This window comes from Bos indicus x Bos taurus, chromosome 24 (assembly GCF_003369695.1).
Source record: "Bos indicus x Bos taurus breed Angus x Brahman F1 hybrid chromosome 24, Bos_hybrid_MaternalHap_v2.0, whole genome shotgun sequence".
NCBI lineage: Eukaryota > Metazoa > Chordata > Mammalia > Artiodactyla > Bovidae > Bos > Bos indicus x Bos taurus.
In genome coordinates this window covers 32,555,313-32,575,504 of record NC_040099.1, presented here as the reverse complement: position 1 = coordinate 32,575,504, position 20,192 = coordinate 32,555,313, and the positions used below count along the sequence as shown (strand labels likewise).

Here is a 20,192-nt window from a genome sequence, read left to right as displayed (position 1 = left end):
TAGAAAAGTTACCAAGTAGCAATCACTGCAAATATGCTTTAGCCAAGTAATATTCAGAGACTGAGCTATAATAAATGCAAAAAGGCAGTATGTTACCATATCTGGCCTACCCTGAGGATTGGACACTTTAATAGTACCAGTTAATTTGAGAGAAAAAGTTATTTTTTGTACTAAAAATATTGTTGAACTCAGGAAAGATGCTGGAAGATTATATGTGAAAAGCTTAACTTTAGAGACATGTATAAAAAGCTCACAATCTGTCGTTTCCATGATTACAATGTACAATTTTTAATTGGGTAAGTTTTAAAACTAGTAGGGAAGTGCTTGTTTCTTGCTGTTAAACGAAACCCTAATACAGAACACCTCCATTGTTCTCCTTATACAGAAAAAGTCTACACTCCTTAGATTAACATTTAAATCATTCCACAAATGGTCAGTTTCAGCCAGACTATTTTCCCGGGAATATCTGTTTTCCTAGAAATATGATCCTATTTTACTACTTCTAAACTTTTGTTAACGATGTTCCCTTTTCTGTGAATACTGGAAATAGTAATTATTCATATTAAGAAGTTTCTCCATTTAACTAAAAAAAAAATTCTAAGGTCAAGTTCAAATGCCATTCTCCCCATGAAGCTTTCCTTAAAAATCACTGTGGGAGGCGACCTCTTCTACTGGACTCCATACGTAGCCACATCCACTTGCTAAGAACTCAGGCCCTTTGCACATGCTCTGCTACTCTGCTCGTATGTACATGGTACATATGCTCACTGTATGCTGCTATTCTCAGTAAGCTCTAAACCTCTTTAACGCGCCCCCCCTCAAATACTGTACACCAAACCTTGTACAAAGAAAAGGCTCAAATATTAAAAGAATAAGGAAAAATAATAAAAAATATTTTATTTCCATTCACTTGCATAGAAAATCCAAATCACTCTGGGTTATTTTATTTTACAACGGAAGAATTATTATATTTTAGCTAAAGTGTTAGTCACTCAGTCGTGTCCGTCTCTTTGCGATCCCATGGACTGTAGCCCAGCAGGCTCCTCTGTCCATGGGATTCTCCAGGCAAGAATACTGGAGTGGGTTGCCATTCCCTTCTCCAGGGGATCTTCCTGATCCAGTATTGAACACGGGTGTCCCACGTTGCAGGCAGATTCTTTACCAATTGAGCCACCAGGGAAGCCCCAGAAATATTTAAGACATAAACATTTTCATTTATATTACTACAGGTTGGTTAATTAGCACAGGTGGATAAATGTACTATTTTAAACTACATTTTCTTTTTACTTGAGGCACAAGAAAATCTCTTTTGTCTGTTTTTCAATTTAACTCAAATATTTCTATCATTGGGGACAAGATATTTAAAAGAGGAAAAAACTGGATGAATGGCATTTCCTCACCCTCTCACCCTAGTCCTTTTGGACACAGTGTTGCCTTAAGTGTTTTTTGTTTTGTTTTGTTTTTAAGTAAACACAAACAGTTGAGAATAAATAGTCCCAAAGCTATCTAGTGACAAAGCTAAGGTCATAGGAAATAAAGAAAATATCAAAATAAGACAATTTTTTCTCTTGTGGTGGAAAACAGAAAATGTAATGTATCTGACTATGTGCATGAGAAAAGGTATTTTTGAAATTGATTCATACTCCATTGGAATTATATAAATCCCTCAAGACAATCAATACTCTCTCCCCAAAATGGAGAAAAAGATTTCTGGACATAAAAATCAACTACTCTTCTAAAAAACTTCTACTACATAAAACCATAACTTGAAAAAAAAAATCAAGATTGGTGGCATCATAAAAGATATAAAAATATAAATTTATCTATTTCTTGTTCAAATTAAGATGATTAGCTTGAAATCAATCACCCACTAAACAAGCACCACTGAGCATTTCATCTATGTATCTACATCTGTAAATTTATACTAGTTGCAACGGAAGTATAAGATATATAATTCAAGCAGCATGTGTTAAATGAGTTAAAATCATGAGTTAAATAAGAATAAAAAGATCATAACAGGGATGCTGCAAGATATAAAGAGCAAACAAACTATACACACATAAATGTCACACATTTAGAGAAAAGAGCTACCATTATGGGATGCAATAATAAAGGGGAGTTTGATAAAAGTAATGGTACTTGGGTCAGATCTTGAAGACTAAGTCTGTTATTGTTAAACACAATGCCCAATAAAACAAATGTATCTAAAATATCTATATCTATTATTTTCAGATGGTCTGAAAATACTGGTTCTGAGAAGAAGAGTCTCAGAATCATGATCAATGAGAACTTGAGAGGTAAGAGGATTTGCATCTACCATTTATTGAGTGGCTATCATGTGGCAGGCACTACATTCCAGGTGCTTGAGATAAAGGGGTAAGTAAGTAACTGAGAAACAGTTTCTGTCCTTAAAATACAGTCTGGCAAGGAAAACAGAAAGTAAAACAATTATTATTGAATGAACAGTATTGATCAGAGGGAGTCTTTAGAGTAGTCAGAGGGAAAGCATATATTTGTTAGAAAAACTAAAATTAATTAATTTAACAAAGCACCAGTTGGGAAGACCTTTTGGGTTCAAAATCAGGAAGAAGCCAGCAGAGCTATGAAATGTATTTTGCATTCTTTTACAAATAAGAGTGAATAGAAGAAAAGGAGGAAAATTGGATTAAAATCTCCACCAAAGGCTGTAACTGGACTTGCATCACCCGTGACTAAACTGCCCTGGCAGTGGCTCCTAACCTTTTGGGAGTAATCTTAAGAGAAAACCCAATCAACAAAACAAATGATACAGAGTCACGTGTGACCCAGGGAGCTCTGCCTCCAGCAAAGTCAGGAGGGAAGTGCTGGTCAGGTCTGTGCCTCAGTGATTAAGGTGAGGAGAGAGAAAGTGATGGTGTTTTCTCCCATGGACTAGGCAAAGTAAGAGTACTAAGCCAGTTTCATAACCACTTTGTCTCCTCTCTGACTCCTCCCACCTGGCTGCCTGAAAGGAAGCCTGGACCAGAACAGCAGCCCGCCCTCCACCCAGTGCCCTGTCCCTACTGAGATCCGGGACAGCTCTCAGAGCAGGGTGGTGCCGGTGGTGCTTTAGTCACTAAGTCATGTCCAACTCTTTTGTGACCCTATGGACTGTAGCCCACCAGGCTCCTCTGTCCATGGGATTTCCCAGGCAAGAATACTGGAAAGAGTGGGTTGCCATTCCCTTGCCAGGGGACTTTCCCGACCCAGGGATGGAACCCGGGTCTCCTGTATTGCAGGCGGATTCTTTACCGACTAAGCCATCAGGGAAGCCCCCATATTACAGGCCTGGGCAGATGGAAAGGTAGTGGCTTGAACTTTTGCTTGTTCTTCTGTCCCCTTCTGAGACTTGAGGCAGCTAGGTCTGCCCAGAGGGGGAAATGGAAACAGAAAGAGGTACAGTGATGCGAATGAGCTGGAGGGTCATTTGGAAACACAAAGTAAGAGCCTGTAGGCTAGTCTTAGAGAAGCCAAGAAGTTTCTAGAAGCTACACTTAAAAGATGAGGAAAAGCTAGTATTTCACATGATGAGAACAAGACCCTAAGGCATGAGAAAAGTTCAGCATTGCTGAACTCTGAGTAAGAGGAAGGAAGAGGTGAGAGGTGATATTGCTAAAGTGAGGAGACACAGGTCAAGGTAGAGTTCGATTACCCACTAAGGCACTGAGGTCTCAAGACTTGATTTGTGTTTAGAGTTCAGTTCAGTTGCTCAGTTGTGTCCGACTCTTTGCGACCCCATGAATTGCAGCACGCCAGGCCTCCCTGTCCATCACAAACTCCTGGAGTTCACTGAGACTCATGTCCATCAAGTCAGTGATGCCATCCAGCCATCTCATCCTTGGTCGTCCCCTTCTCCTCCTGCCCCCAATCCCTCCCAGCATCAGAGTCTTTTCCAATGAGTCAGCTCTTTGCATGAGGTGGCCAAAGTACTGGAGTTTCAGCTTTAGCATCATTCCCTCCAAAGAAATCCCAGGGCTGATCTCCTTCAGAATGGACTGGTTGGATCTCCTTGCAGTCCAAGGGACAGAGGCACCTCTCAAACTACAATGTACAACACTCCCTGGAGGCAGCATGGCCAGATGAGAAGAGCTGCAACCTACAGGCAGGATGGCTGTGGCCAGTGTCAGCGCAGGGACAGAGGAACAGAGAAAGGGACAAGGAGAGATACAGGAGACACAGGATGCGCATCGCTGCAAGGATGCACTCCAAGGTTAAGATGACTCCAAGGCTTGGGCTTGGGAAAGCGTATCAAATGGAGATGTGTTCTCTGAGATGAGAAATACCGGAAAGAACCTCAGGACAAGAGAAGAGGAAAAAAATAATAACAATAATTGACAGAAAAATTACAAAGGATTTTTTTTGTTGTGAGTTGGAGACTTTGGCCCTGCTTCAATTCCACTGTCCCCTTGAACTTCTGAACGGGAGACCTTAAGGACTGGAACAATACCTCAGCTGCAGCAGCCAAGTGACTGTCCTCAATGAGTTCTACCTTTCACTGTAGATGCAGATCTAGGCATGAAAATCTGTAACCTTTTCTAGCTCACAGATCAAAAGTTTAGAAGGAAATACAGAATTTTTTATTTAGTCCAGGTTCTTTACTGGTGAAGAGCAGTCTCTGCAGCCAGGCTGCCTAGGATCAAACTCTGTCTGGTTTTTACTAACTGTATGACCCAAGACAAGTTACGTAAGCTCTCTGTGCCTCCGTTAGCTTATTTATAAAATGGACATAATAGTCATACACTAAGACTGGGTTGTCATAAGGAATAAAAGAGTTAATATAAGGACTTCCCTGATGGTCCAGTGGCTATGACTCCACGCTCCCAATGGAGGGGGCCCAGGTTCGATCCTTGGTGAGGGAACTAGATTCCATACGCTGCAACTAAGAGTTTCCGTGCCACAACTAAGACCTGGGACAGCCAAATCAATAAATATTTTTTAAAAACGAGTAAATATATGAAAAGTACACAAAACAATGCACACACAAAAAGGGCTATATGTGCGTGTATTCTGGATAATACAATTTGTGCATTACTGACATATTTCACATTAGAAAGTGCATGGGACACTTGTGGTACCTAGCTGACTACAATGATGAGGAAACATCCTTCCAACCCAAACCCATAAAGATGCTGATAAAATAATAGTAATAATATAATATATATCAGAGTTGGAAAGAACAAAATCCCAGATATGCTGGAAACCAACAGAAAAGTCAAGGCTGACAGAACAGGAACAGGCAGAGGTGCAATGGGGAAGGCCAAGCCCTGGGGGGTCAGAGGTCAGCTGGACAAAGTGGGGGAGCTGAGAGCTGCTCCTTCACATCCTCGTGAAGGGAGATGCGGCTCTGATCTTACCAAGCAGAGCAAGGCCTTGTAAAGGGCTGGATCCCCAGAAAAAACAGAAATGGGCAGGGCAGCAGTGAAGAAGGGCATTTCCTACCAGTGCTCTGGGTGGGCATCATGAAAAACAGAAATCCCTAGCTTGTACCACATTTAGTAGGCAATCCGATTTTAAAATGATTACATCCTCAACAGAAACAAAACTACTGTGAAGGGACAGTTCCATAATCCAGAAGGAGGAAAAACATACTCTGAGTGAAAAGTTAAAATCCAAAGTGAAGCAAACAATCCATTCCAAGGGACAGTCAGCCAACAAAACCAAAGAACCGGCTCCACCAACAGCTTGAGACATAAGAACACACTGAAAAGGGCTTAGTTTTATATATTTAAAATTATTAGCGATAAAGTTAGAAATATATGTACTATGGAAGAGCAGTCCTCTATGGAAAAAAATAAAAACTTTTAAAACCACCACCTAGAATTTCTACAATGATGAAATACAGTCCTTTAGGATTAGAAAGTCAGAGGGCTAAACAGACCACCTAGATCAAATTGAGAAAGAAACTGAAACTAGAAAGTAGATCTGAGGAAATTACTCAGAATACAACACAGAAAAAATAGAAACAGAATGAGACACTAAGAGATGGGGGATAAAATAAGAAGCCTCCCAAGAAGTTTCTGCGGAAGAGAAGGAATGAAGAAGTAAAGTGTGAAGCGACAACAAAGAACTTTCCTAGACTGAAGGAGGAGTGAACGAGTCTTTGAATTAAACACAGTCTCAAAGAGCAAACGTAAGACACTTTAAAACTGCAAAACGACAAAGACAAAGGGGAGATCTTTGAAAAGCAATGCTATGCTAAGTCACTTCAGTCGTGTCCGACTCTGTGCCACCCCATAGACAGCAGCCCACCAGGCTCTCCCGTCCCTGGGATTCTCCAGGCAAGAACACTGGAGTGTGTTGCTATTTCCTTCTCCAATGTATGAAAGTGAAAAGTGAAAGCGAAGTCGCTCAGTCGTGTCCGACTCTTAGCGACTCCATAGATTGCAGCCTAACAGGCTCCTCCGTCCATGGGATTTTCCAAGCAAGAGTACTGGAGTGGGGTGCCATTGCCTTCTCCTGAAAAGCAATAAGAGAACTTTAAAAGGAAAAAAAAAAAAAAAAGCCTATCAAAGAATCATCATTAGAATGTTAGAAGCCAGAAGAAATTGGAATTGCATCTTCAAAACACTAATGGAGGGGCTTCCCTGGAGGTTCAGCGATAAAGAATCTGCCCGCCAATTAAGGAAACAGGGGGTTTGATCCCTGATCTGGGAAGATCCCACATGTTGAGGAGCAACTAAGCCCAGAAGGCAAGACTACCAAGCCTACGTGCCACAGCTACTGAAGCCTGTGCACCCCAGAGCCTGTGACCCCCACAAGAGAAGCCACCACACTGAGAAGCCTGAGACCATACCCAGAGAGTAGCCCCTGCTTGCCACACCTAGAGAAAAGCCCACTCAGCAACAAAAGACCCATAGCCAAAAGTAAAAACTAAATAAAATTATATATTAAAAAAAAAAAAAAAAAAACTAATGGACAGTAACTAACCCAGCGGAGGTCAAATAAAGATTTAGATGAGAGGGAAAGTTTGCTACTCACAGATCCCTAGTGAAAAGAACTATTCAAAGGTTTGTCTCAGGAAAACCACTGAATCCAGAGAAGAATCCGATATAAAAACCAATGGCATTGACTGTGGAAACCCCATCTGTTAAAGAATGCAAACTGCTCCCAAGGGGAGGGCTGACAGTTTCTTCCCTCTTTAAGTTCCTACAAGATTTCACTGATTTCTTTCACCAGTGTTTTATAGTTTTCTATATATAGGTCTTTTGTTTCTTTAGGTAGATATATTCCTAAGTATTTTATTCTTTTCATTGCAATGGTGAATGGAATTGTTTCCTTAATTCAATTCCTCTGTTTTCTCATTGTTAGTGTATAGGAATACAAGGGATTTCTGTGTGTTGATTTTATATCCTGCAACTCTACTATATTTATTGATTAGCTCTAGTAATTTTCTGGTGGAGTCTTTAGGGTTTTCTATGTAGAGGATTATGTCATCTGTAAACAGTGAGAGTTTTACTTCTTCTGGAGGAATCCAATCTGGATTCCTTTTATTTCTTTTTCTGCTCTGACTCCTGTGGCCAAAACTTCCAAAACTATGTTGAATAGTAGTGGTGAGAGTGGGCATCCTTGTCTTGTTCCTGACTTTAGGGGAAATGCTTTCAATTTTTCACCATTGAGGATAATGTTTGCTGTGGGTTTGTCATATATAGTTTTTATTATGTTGAGGTATGTTCCTTCTATTCCTGCTTTCTGGAGGGTTTTTATCATAAATTAATGTTGAATTTTGTCAAAGGCTTTCTCTGCATCTATTGAGATAATCATATGGTTTTTATTTTTCAATTTGTTAATGTGGTGTATTACATTGATTGATTTGCGGATATTGAAGAATCCTTGCATTCCTGGGATAAAGCCCACTTGGTCATGGTGTATGATCTTTTTAATATGTTGTTGGATTCTGTTTGCTAGAATTTTGTTAAGGATTTTTGCATCTATGTTCATCAGTGATACTGTTCTGTAGTTTTCTTTTTTTGTGGCATCTTTGTCAGGTTTTGGTATTAGGGTGATGGTGGCCTCATAGAATGAGTTTGGAAGTTTACCTTCCTCTGCAATTTTCTGGAAGAGTTTGAGTAGGATAGGTGTTAACTCTTCTCTAAATTTTTGGTAGAATTCAGCTGTGAAGCCGTCTGGTCCTGGGCTTTAGTTTGCTGGAAGTGGGCTTTTGTCTGCTGGAAAGACAGCCTTCAGAATGGGAGAAAATAATAGTAAATGAAGCAACTGACAAAGCGCTAATCTCAAAAATATACAAGCAACTCCTGCAGCTTAATTCCAGAAAAATAAATGACCCAATCAAAAAATGCACCAAAGAACTAAACAGACATTTCTCCAAAGAAGACATACAGATGGCTAACAAACACATGAAAAGATGCTCAACATCACTCATTATTAGAGAAATGCAAATCAAAACCACAATGAGGTACCATTTCACATCAGTCAGAATGGCTGCTATCCAAAAGTCTACAAGCAGTAAATACTGGAGAGGGTATAGAGAAAAGGGAACCCTCTTACACTGTTGGTGGGAATGCAAACTAGTACAGCCACTATGGAGAACAGTGTGGAGATTCCTTAAAAAACTGGAAATAGAACTGCCATATGACCCAGCAATCCCACTGCTGGGCATACACACCGAGGAAACCAGAACTGAAAGAGACACGTGTACCCCAATGTTCATCGCAGCACTGTTTATAATAGCCAGGACTTGGAAGCAACCTAGATGTCCATCAGCAGATGAATGGATAAGAAAGCTGTGGTACATATACACAATGGAGTATTACTCAGCCATTAAAAAGAATACATTTGAATCAGTTCTAATGAGGTGGATGAAACTGGAGCCTATTATACAGAGTGAAGTAAGCCAGAAAGAAAAATACCAATATAGTATACTAACGCATATATATGGAATTTAGAAAGATGGTAACAATAACCCTGTATGCAAGACAGCAAAAGAGACACAGATGTATAGAACAGTCTTTTGGACTCTGTGGAAGAGGGCGAGGGTGGGGTGATTTGGGAGAATGGCATTGAAACATGTATATTATCATATGTGAAACAGATCGCCAGCCCAGATTCGATGCAGGATACAGGATGCTCAGGGCTGGTGCACTGGGATGACCCAGAGGGATGGGATGGGGAGGGAGGTGGGAGCGGGGTTCAGGATGGGGAACACATGTATACCTGTGGCAGATTCAAGTCAATGTATGGCAAAACCAATACAATATTGTAAAGTAATTACCCTCCAAAAAAGTAAATAAATAAAGTGGAAAAAAAAAGATTTCACTGAATTGTATGATCTGTATACTCAATAACTTGACAGAACAAATGTAGTACTGGTATCTCCCCAAATTCAACAGAAATATTATAAATTTATTAGCTAAATATGTTACTCATTTCATTCACTCAAAGTGTGTGTGTGTGTGTGTGTGTGTGTGTGTGTGTGTGTGTGGAAGGGGGAGGGGAGGTTGGACAAGGGCCAAGGGAACACAAGCACCTACTATGTGCTATGCACATAGTTTAGGTGCTGAAGATAATCAGTGAATAAAACAAAGTTCCTCCCTTCATGGAGTTTATATTCCAACAGGAGAGGTAGACAGTCAACTACACACACACACACACGAAGGTTGGTAAGTGACAAAGAAGAACAACGCATGGCCGGAGATGCAGCGAGTCCGAGTCGGACATTGAGACAGGACTTGGTATCAATAACATCATGGCAGAAAGAGCCCTGGGCCCATCAAGAGGGGAGTCCAGCCACAGGCAGACCACAGCCATGCCGGAGGGAGCCAGGTGACCCCAACCTACCCCTCCTCCCACCCTACCCCATCTCCTGACAAAGTCTCTGTCAGCTGGAGCCAATCAGAGGGCCAAGGGCAAAGAAGCCCTAAGAATGCTTCTGAAGTTGATAGTGATCCAGGGCCCAGGGCATCAAGCAAGGTTCTGCTGGAGCAAGGGGAGCGGGGGTCAGGGAAAGTCCTGGAGAAAAGCCTTCCAGGCAGAAGGGCCAGCACACGCAGGCAGCTTTAAGGAAGAGTAAGGCCAGTGAGGCTGCAGAGAGGCAGGCAGGAGAGGAGGACAGAGAGACTCTGTAGATCATTAGAAGGAGTAGATCATTAGAAGGGCTTCATCTTTGTCTCTAAGTGAGAAGACATGGAAGCAAAGGGGTGTTTTGAGCTAAGAGTATCAACCCGCTAATGCTTTAGAAGGATCCCTGGGGCAGGGACTGTAGGGACACGGGTGGGAATTGAGTCAGGAGGCTGTTTTTAATAGCACACGAAGGAGATGAGGGTGGCTTGGACTGGTATGGCAACAGTGAAGGGGTGGTAAGAATCCTTACTCAAAGTCCAGGACTTTGACTAAAGTTGTAAGTGGGTTGAACAAAAGCGCTTTTCAAGACTTCTTCTTTTTGGTAACTGACAACATGATAATGTCTTCAACCAGGGATTTACTATACACAGTTAGCAATAAAGTGCATGCATTAAACTTGGCCTGTAAAGTAATGAATCTTTTTTGGAAAGTTACTTATAAGTATGTATCAATAGGTTCAAAAACATTAATATATTTTCACCCATAATCTCATTGCCCAGAATTCTATGGTAATAAAGTGATGTGGTCAAATATAAGTGTACCATACATTATTTACAATGGTCAAAACCTGGCTATTACACCTAAGGGTAAATTTAGAGTTGTCGGGTAGAACAGATTGACTACATGGCCTTCGGGAAGTCTTCCAAAAGTTTTATAAGTTTGAGTGATTTTATTCATTTTTGCAACCAGGCTTTTGGTAAAGATCAAATTGTAGCAATTTCAGTACTGCATCCTTTACACCTTGAACGATGTGTTATCCATGTCAGATACGTAACTTTGGTATTAATCCAGATGGAAATTAGGCTTAAGGTCCACTCATGAAAACGACAGTGGCTCAGATAGTAAAGAGTCTGCCTGCAATGTGGGAGACCAGGGTTCAATCCCTGCGTTGGGAAGATCCCCTGGAGAAGGAAACGGCTAACCCACTCCAGCATTCTTGCCTGGAGCCCATGGACAAAGGAGCCTGATGGGCTAGAGTCCATGGGGGTCACAGAGAGTCAGACACAACTGAATGACTAACACACACATGAAAACAAAAGCATTACTTTAACAGAGGACCAAGAGACACAGTGTTTGGTCAAAAGTGTTCACAGGGATCATGGGGAGAAGAACTGTAAATAAAGCTAAAAAATCAGGTTAAGAACATCCTTAAATGCCAAGATAAAAAGTTTGTATTTTATTCTGCAGTTTCAAGGACACTTAAAAGATTTTCTCAGGCAAAAAAAAAAAAAACACATTTATAATCATTTTTAAACGGTAAGTTTCTAAAATGAATCTGGCAGCAATAATGCAGTACTTCACAGCATTTGAATTGGAAGAGTTCCTGAAAGCCTTCTGACTCAACCCCCTTTAAGCATGGAATGCAGAGGGTGTTGGAGGGGGGGGGGTGGTTCCCAGAAGGCAGGGAGAGTAAAGGGCAGGCGCTGCAGTGATCTGGATGCAGGCAGCACGGAGCGGAATGTGTACCATAGAAGATGCAGTAAGAAAGAGGGTGGGAGTCTTAAAAGTTCACATTCATACAGTTTTGTACCAAAACGTAAACCAACTGACAATCCCAACCACAAGATCTGGATTCCGTCCACAAACATTTTAGTTTTTCCTCTTGAGATGTCACTGGAAAACTACGTAGGCAGTTTAGAGTAGGATGTGTATCTATCGGCTTCCTTTAATAAAGCCCATGTGCCGGGTTACTCTGTACAATCCACTGGCATTAAGAGCAGACTCAGTTACCTTCAAAGCTCTAACTCCATTCATGAAATTATCTCTATTCTATTTCTGATCCTGTGTTGTTCTATTTACCTACACCAGTCTTTCAGAAAATAATGTCCATAATCGTCCATGTATAAACCCACTGACTTTTACTGCAGATACATGAAGTAGCACTGTCAAATCACAAATATTTTTCAAAGTTTCCCAGACGTCACTGTGCAAAGTGAACGCACTCTTGGTACTGAATACCATGTATGTCTCTAAGACATACATGCATGCCATTATTATGAGTGGCAAGTCATACAGGTGACCTGAACCAAGACATCTGTCTCAAGGTTCAAAAGAAGAAAAAAAAAAAAAAGAAAAACAATTTGGTTGTAGTTCTGATATAATTTCTTACTTTGGTCCAGATGAAAAAAAATAATCTTTACATTTCACCTCACTCTGCACAGTTTCTGTATCTTTTAAATGTTGTTAGTATCTCAGCTGAGTTTAGATGATTCTTGGTGAGGATGGTATTTTAAAAGCCCATGAATAGTCATAGTTGCATAAGTCTGTGACCATACTAAAAGCCACTGATACACTCCACATAGGGGAATTCTAGGCTTATGTGAATTAAATATAATGAAGCTGTTATTATTTAAAAGCCCACTGAGCATAAACAGCATAAGTAATGAAATATTCCAGCTAGCAGTTAATAATCAAAATGACTGCTATCCTTCCCAAGCTGTCATCACTCATATAAATAAGTGTTTGTTGAACTGAAGCAAAGTGATGCCTGAGGTACATCTGGACAGATACAGAACTTTTATGCTCAGTTTATTCTGATATCAACATACCTTCACCTTTCCCAGGCACATACAAAACTAGATCATTATTAAAATTGATATAGTCATAATCCCATAGACAACTAAGTTGATTCAATTTTAGTGGAGTTATTTACAAACATATCAGAGCTCAAGTCTAAAGCAACTGTTAAAAGTCTCAAGTCTAAGGCACAGGATAACTGTTTAATTTACAAAGTAATCAATTTTTTCTCAAAACCTAATTTGCATATTGGATTTTATATTGGGATTTTTGTATTTTGCATTGGGTTGTATTTTGATTGCTGGAGTACTTATAATTAACTCTTGGTAATTCATAACTAAAGAAGAGTAAAGGTATAAAAATTTACTTTTGAAAAGGAGATTAATAATTAGACAAGTTCATGTATACATTCACAGAATGGCAAAAGACCAAGGTCTGGGAACTGCCAACCCCTTCATTTTATAGGCAGGGAAACTAAACCTCTGAGAAATTAACTGTCCCGCTTAAAAGTAACAAGTGGCAGAACAAGGATTCAAATCTAAGACAATTTGACTCCAAAATCCAAGTCTTCTGGGATTCGTAAATAGAGCTCTCACTCCATAGCCAAAATGAATTACAGCCCCAGAAGGTTAACTTTGTTTTTCAAATACAATTCTGAATTCAAAACCAAAAATTATCTGTAATGTATAACCAACCAAAGGATGAACATCTATGATGATGGGTGTCTTAAAGAGTGGGGTTTTACTTCTTTTTACCTTGAGCCATGTCACCCTCCTTGATCATCTTGAGAAAGTTGGAAATTTCTTTATCTAGTCTCTGTTGGCATATCTGTGCTTTCTGGAAAAGAAAACAAAAGAAAAGTTAAATACAGGATTTTTACAGTACATATGCTTTAATATTGCCATTGAAACTTTTTATCTCACAGGTTGATATACTGTAATAATCGAGACATGTTCCTAACAGAGAGAAAAGGGTGAGAGAAAATCACCTTAGAAACTGAACATAACCATGTACAGATTAATAAAAAAATCTTCTAAATTTTAAATACATTCAACATGTCACGATACTACACAACTGTATCAATTACTTCTAATAACTCATTACACAATATATATCTGAGATTTGATTTATTCACACTTAGTAGGCTTGTTAAATTCATCGAGAAATTATAAAATGCACTCATTAAGAATATCTTTTAGAAATTGTTTTTGTTTGAAAAAATCCAGATGGTAGTAACATTTGGAAACCACAACCGGATTTTCATTCAGCAAATCTAAGTGAGCACAGCCCCCACATAATCAGACCAGCAGGACATTTTTTCAGTCAGTGAAAGCTTATAAAAATAAGGTAAAGCAGTCTTCCGTGTAATCGGAAATTTCTACATATTTAGATCCCTAAAAGAAAAACAGAGTTTCATGATGTAAACTGCATCCCATCTTAGTATAGATTTGTAAGTCCAAAAATGAAAAATCAGATAAATCTGTAATTCTGAAATAAGTTTTTTTTAGTTTCCCTTTAAAGGAAACTAAGAAGCAAGAATAAGAAGCAAGAAAATAATCATTGTAAAGTTGGTTGGTTATGGCAATAAGAAAATATTCTGAGAACCTTGAGCTTATCAAGATTATCATACTGTTGTAGGTTGAGTAATACATTAAGCCTATGAATTCTTCTCTGGTTGCTCAGTGGTAAAGAATCTGTCTGCCAAGCAGAAGACCAGGGTTTGATCCCTGGATTGAGAAGATCCCCTAGAGAAGGAAATGCCAATCCATTCCAGTATTCTTACCTGGAGAATCCCATGGACAGAGGAGCCTGGTGGGCTACTGTCCAAGGTGCGGCAGAGAGTCGGGCATGACTGAGCACGCACGCATGAATCTTCTCTACTTTGTACTCCTAACATCAACTGGCTCATCACCCAACATTTTTACTCCCCCTAAATCAGACCTACGTGCCAAGGTGATACAGGTACGCATGCTCCCCACCTGATAAATCTTTCAGTGGTTCAACTCAGCTCAACCCCAGCGGAATTAGTCACGGTACCACATTCGTGACAGGCAATGTTCTCTTTAAAATGTACATTACTCCATTTTGAGAGCTCCAACAACATAAAAATGCGGTTCATTTTTTGCAGGGGAGGGAGATAGGAAGAATACCTACACTGTGCCAATACCTTTCTGTGCCACCACAGAAACAGAAACGATATGCTGGGTAATTCTTTCAGACACAGTCTTTAAATACACATTTAAGGCAAGAAAAAAGTCGATCAGGGGCCACTGAAAACATGTACCACACAACCAAATGTATCACTCATAATTTATTTATAGAAAATTGTCATTTCACTCTATACATATTTAATACCCCTACCCATGCGCATCAATACTACTGTTTTCTGTCTCTTTTTTTTCTATGCTGAAAAGTTAGCTGGGTGCACAAAAGCAAACAAGAGCTTCATTTGCAGACTGTGAATCTATAATCATAGTTCCTGTGGTTACAATTAAAGACAAGAAACATTCTCCTGCATCATCCTCAAATACTTGAACTATATTCATCATCCTTCAGCATCTCTAACAGTAAAAATCTTACCCTGATCCACAATTTACTTAAGAGTTACACAGTAGGTAAGCTGGAGAAGATTCCATCTACACATGCTGTTTCATAGTTGTATACAAATAGGTATCTGCTATTCTAAACAATTAATGTCGTTTAATTGATGCTAAGAAGCAGCAGTAGTTATAAACACAATTTTTAAAAATCCACATTCTCCAATTTGTTATCAGTTCCTCTTAGTGGCTACTGGTTGCAGTACAAAAATCGGAAAATCTAATAGTGTGTGTGCACTCAGTCTCAGTCATGTCCGACTCTTCACCACCCCCATAGACTGTAGCCCACATCTGTCCATGGAATTCTCCAGGCAGGAATACTGGAGTGGGTTGCCATTTCCTTCTCCAGGGGATCTTTCCGACCCAGGGATCGAGCCCGGGTTTCCTGCATTGTAGGCAGATTCTTTACCGTCGGAGCCACCAGGGATTGAGGAAGGTTAATGTTCATTCGTTCATCGCAGAGCCCAGCGTGGTGTCTCACTGACTTCATGCCACGCACCTTATGTCGGGGACTCCTTAGGTTTCCATTTTTATTGGCCCTACTTAAATGAGCTCCCATGCAAGCAGTATTCTAATAGCTGAAGTGTGACAGTATTTTATACCCAGGATACCTGGGCACAGAGCCCAAGAACAGGAGCACACCCACAGACCTCAGCCACAGAGGGTGGCAGACGCCCGGGTGAGCAGCTGGGCCCCACGCAGGTCTCCTGCTGCTACTTCTTCCCATCCAGAGTTCTGCTGTTGGTTTTAAGTTGATGTTAAACTGCTTTGTCCATCCTGACATAGGAGACAGTTCAAAACTGTGTATCAAAGGAGTAGGTATCTACGGAGGAGTGGCTGGGATAGCAGAGAGGTCATGAATTTCAGCGTATTTGCCACATACAGACAATCCCATAGTTGGTTAATTGAGAGCTGAAGCATAAGCAGATATAAATTACTATATATAAAATAAAAAATAAGGTCCTACTGTACAGCACAGGCAACTATATTCAATATCCTATATTAAACCATAATGGAAAACAGTAAGAAAAAGTATGTATGGATAACTGAATCACTGATGTATACCAGAAACTAACACAACACTGTAAATCAATTACACCTCAATTTTTAAAAAGGATCAAAGCAGACTGCCTTCCAACATCGATAAAAAGAAACTACTGATAAACACAACATTGTGGGTGAACGATGATAGCCACCAGAGACATATGGTGTGATTCCATGTAGCTGGAATCCTAGAGTGGACAAAGCTGACAAAGACCGTGATGACAGAGCAGCTCAGTGGCTGCCCGAGACGGTGTAGAGAGCACTGTCTGGAAGGGGAATGGAGATCTTTTTGCGGTGATGAAAACATCCCACACCTGGATAGGAGGGACGGCTGCACAGGGTATTTGTCAAAACATATCAAACTTAAGACACTACAATGCCCTCATTTTATTACATAAAAATTGTACCTCAATAACATTAAACTTTAAAAATATTGGATTGTAGAATCCAGATAACCTTCCTCTGCAGACAACAGCCAGCATCCTGAGCCCTGGAGCCCCATACTCATCTCCAAACTTTCCAAACTCCAGCCAAATCCACTTCAAGGATAACTTCATACTCCATATATATATATATATGGAGTGTATATATATATATGCTTGATTTCTTGTATGGGTACCACTCTATCAGCTTTGAGCTGATGTACACTCATCTTCCTGCATTCACTTTAATTAGGAATCATTTACTCTTCAGTCAAGAAAGTCTGATATCACTTTCTCATATGTTTAAAATTTAGCATCATCTGTTCATTACTTCTTATAACACAGGTATAGTTCAGAGCCTGTAAGAATCAAGAGATCCTCAATGAATAAAACCCCCGCTATCCTAGTGCCACCCCAAATGTAAGCACCCATCCCAGTTTGATCCAAAAGAACTTTCTATGATGATGGAAACACTCTATATCTGCATTGTCCAAGGTGACAGCCACATGTGACTATTGAGCACTTTCTCAGTTAAGTCACTCAGTCATGTCTGACTCTTTGTGACCCCATGGACTGCAGCATGACAGGCCTCCCTGCCCATTACCAACTCCCGGAGATTGCTCAAGCTCATGTCCATCGAGTCAGTGATACCATCCAACCATCTCATACTCTCTTGTCCCCTTCTCCCGCCTTCAATCGATCCCAGCATCAGGGTCTCTTCAAATGAGTCGGCTCTTCGCATTAGGTGAGCAAAGTATTGGAGTTTCAGCTTCAGCATCAGTCCTCCCAATGAATATTCAGGACTGATTTCCTTTAAGATGGACTGGTTGGATCTCCTGGCAGTCCAAGGGACTCTCCAGAGTCTTCTCCAGCACCACAGTTCAAAAGCATCAATTCTTCGGTGCTCAGCCTTCTTCACAGTCCAACTCTCATATTCATACATGACCACTGGAAAAACCATAGCCTTGACTAGACAGACCTTAGTTGGCAAAGTAACGTCTCTGCTATTTAATATGCTGTCTAGGTTGGTCATAGCTTTTCTTCCAAGGAGCAAGTGTCGTTAATTTCATGGCTGCAGTCACCATCTGTAGTGATTTTGGAGCACAGAAAAATAAAGTCTCTCACTGTTTCCATTGTTTCTCCATCTATTTGTCATGAACTGATGGGACCGGATGCCATGATTTCAGTTTTTTGAATGTTGAGTTTTAAGCCAACTTTTTCACTCTCCTTTTTCACTTTCATCAAGAGGCTCTTTAGTTTTTCTTCAATTTCTGCCATAAGGGTGGTGTCATTTGCATATCTGAAGTTATTGATATTTCTCCTGGCAATCTTGACTCCAGTTTGTGCTTCATCCAGACTGGCATTTCACATGATGTACTCTGAATAGAAGTTAAATAAGCAGGGTAACAATATACAGCCTTGACGCACTCCTTTCCCAATTTGGAACCAGTCTGTTGTTCCATGTCCAGTTCCAACTGTTGCCTCTTGACCTGCATACAGATTTCTCAGGAGACAGGTAAGGTGGTCTGGTATTTGCATCTCTTTAAGAATTTTCCACAGTTTATTATAATCCACACAATCAAAGGGTTTGGCATAGTCAATAAAGCAGAAATGGATGTTTTTCTGGAACTCTCTTGCTTTTTTGATGATCCAGCAGATGTTGGCAATTTGATTACTGGATGCTCTGCCTTTTCTAAATCCAGCTTGAACATCTGGAAGTTCATGGTTCACATACTGTTGAAGCCTGGTCTAGAGAATTTTGAGCATTACTTTTCTAGTGTGTGAGATGAGTGCAATTGTGTGGTAGTTTGAGCATTATTTGGCATTGCCTTTCTTAGGGATTGGAATGAAAACTGACCTTTTCCAGACCTGTGGCCACTGCTGAGTTTTCCAAATTTGCTGGCATATTGAGTGTAGCACTTTCACAGCATCATCTTTTAAGATTTGAAATAGTTCAGCTGAAATTCCATCACCTCCACTAGCTTTGTTCATAGTGATGTTTCCTAAGGCCCACTTAACTTTGTATTCCAGGATATCTGGCTCTAGGTGAGTGTTCACACCATTGTGGTTATCTGGGTCATGAAGAAGTTTATCTGGGTCATGTACATCTATTTTGTATAGTTCTTCTGTGTATTCTTGCCACCTCTTCTTAATATCTTCTGCTTCTGGTAGGTCCATACAATTTCTGTCCTTTATCGAGCCCATCGCTGCATGAAATGTTCCCTTGGTATCTCTAATTTTCTTGAAGAAATCTCTAGTCTTTCCCATTCTATTGTTTTCCTCTATTTCTTTGCATTGATCAATGAGGAAGGCTTTCTTATCTCTCCCTGCTATTCTTTGGAACTCTGCATTCAAATGAGTATATCTTTCCTTTTCTCCTTTGCCTTTCACTTCTCTTCTTTTCTCTTCTTTTCCAGATAATAACGATGGTGTGATCACTGACCTAAAGCCAGACATCCTGGAATGTGAAGTCAAGTGGGCCTTAGAAAGCACCACTACGAACAAAGCTAGTGGAGGTGACAGAATTCCAGTTGAGCTATTCCAAATCCCAAAAGATGATGCTGTGAAAGTGCTACACTCAATATGCCAGCAAATTTGGAAAACTCAGCAGTGGCCACAGGACTGGAAAAGGTCAGTTTTCGTTCCAATCCCAAAGAAAGGCAATGCCAAAAAATGCTCAAACTACCGCACAATTGCACTCATCTCACACGCTAATAAAGTAATGCTCAAAATTCTCCAAGCCAGGCTTCAGCAATATGTGAACCATGAACTTCCAGATGTTCAAGCTGGTTTTAGAAAAGGCAGAGGAACCAGAGATTAAATTGCCAACATCCGCTGGATCATGGAAAAAGCAAGAGAGTTCCAGAAAAACATCTATTTCTGCTTTCTTGACTATGCCAAAGCCTTTGACTGTGTGGATCACAAGAAACTGTGGAAAATTCTGAAAGAGATGGGAATACCAGACCACCTGATCTGCCTCTTGAGAAATCTGTATGCAGGTCAGGAAGCAACAGTTAGAACTGGACATGGAACAACAGACTGGTTCCAAATAGGAAAAGGAGTATGTCAAGGCTGTATATTGTCACCCTATTTAACTTATATGCAGAGTACATCATGAGAAATGCTGGGCTGGAAGAAGCACAAGCTGGAATCAAGATTGCCAGGAGAAATATCAATAACCTCAGATATGCAGATGACATCACTCTTATGGCAGAAAGTGAAGAGGAACTAAAAAGCCTCTTGATGAAGGTGAAAGTGGAGAGTGAAAAAGTTGGCTTAAAGCTCAACATTTAGAAAACGAAGATTATGGCATCTGGTCCCATCACTTCATGGGAAATAGATGGGGAAACAGTGGAAACAGTGTCAGACTTTATTTTTCTGGGCTCCAAAATCACTGCAGATGGTGACTGCAGCCATGAAATTAAAAGACACTTGCTCCTTGGAAGGAAAGTGATGACCAACCTAGACAGCATATTCAAAAGCAGAGACATTACTTTGCCAACAAAGGTCTGTCTAG

General features: G+C 40.2%; 1 protein-coding gene across 7 annotated transcripts in view; it reads right to left on the bottom strand.

Moving 5' to 3' along the window:
* The window catches only part of OSBPL1A (oxysterol binding protein like 1A), a 230,192-nt gene that overhangs the window by 132,203 nt on the left and 77,797 nt on the right, over positions 1–20,192 (bottom strand). For all 7 annotated transcript variants that reach the window (XM_027526163.1, XM_027526164.1, XM_027526167.1 and 4 more), the window contains one exon: positions 13,368–13,449. In XM_027526163.1, coding sequence (XP_027381964.1) covers positions 13,368–13,449 — 82 coding nt within the window. The remainder of the gene's footprint in view (positions 1–13,367; positions 13,450–20,192) is intronic.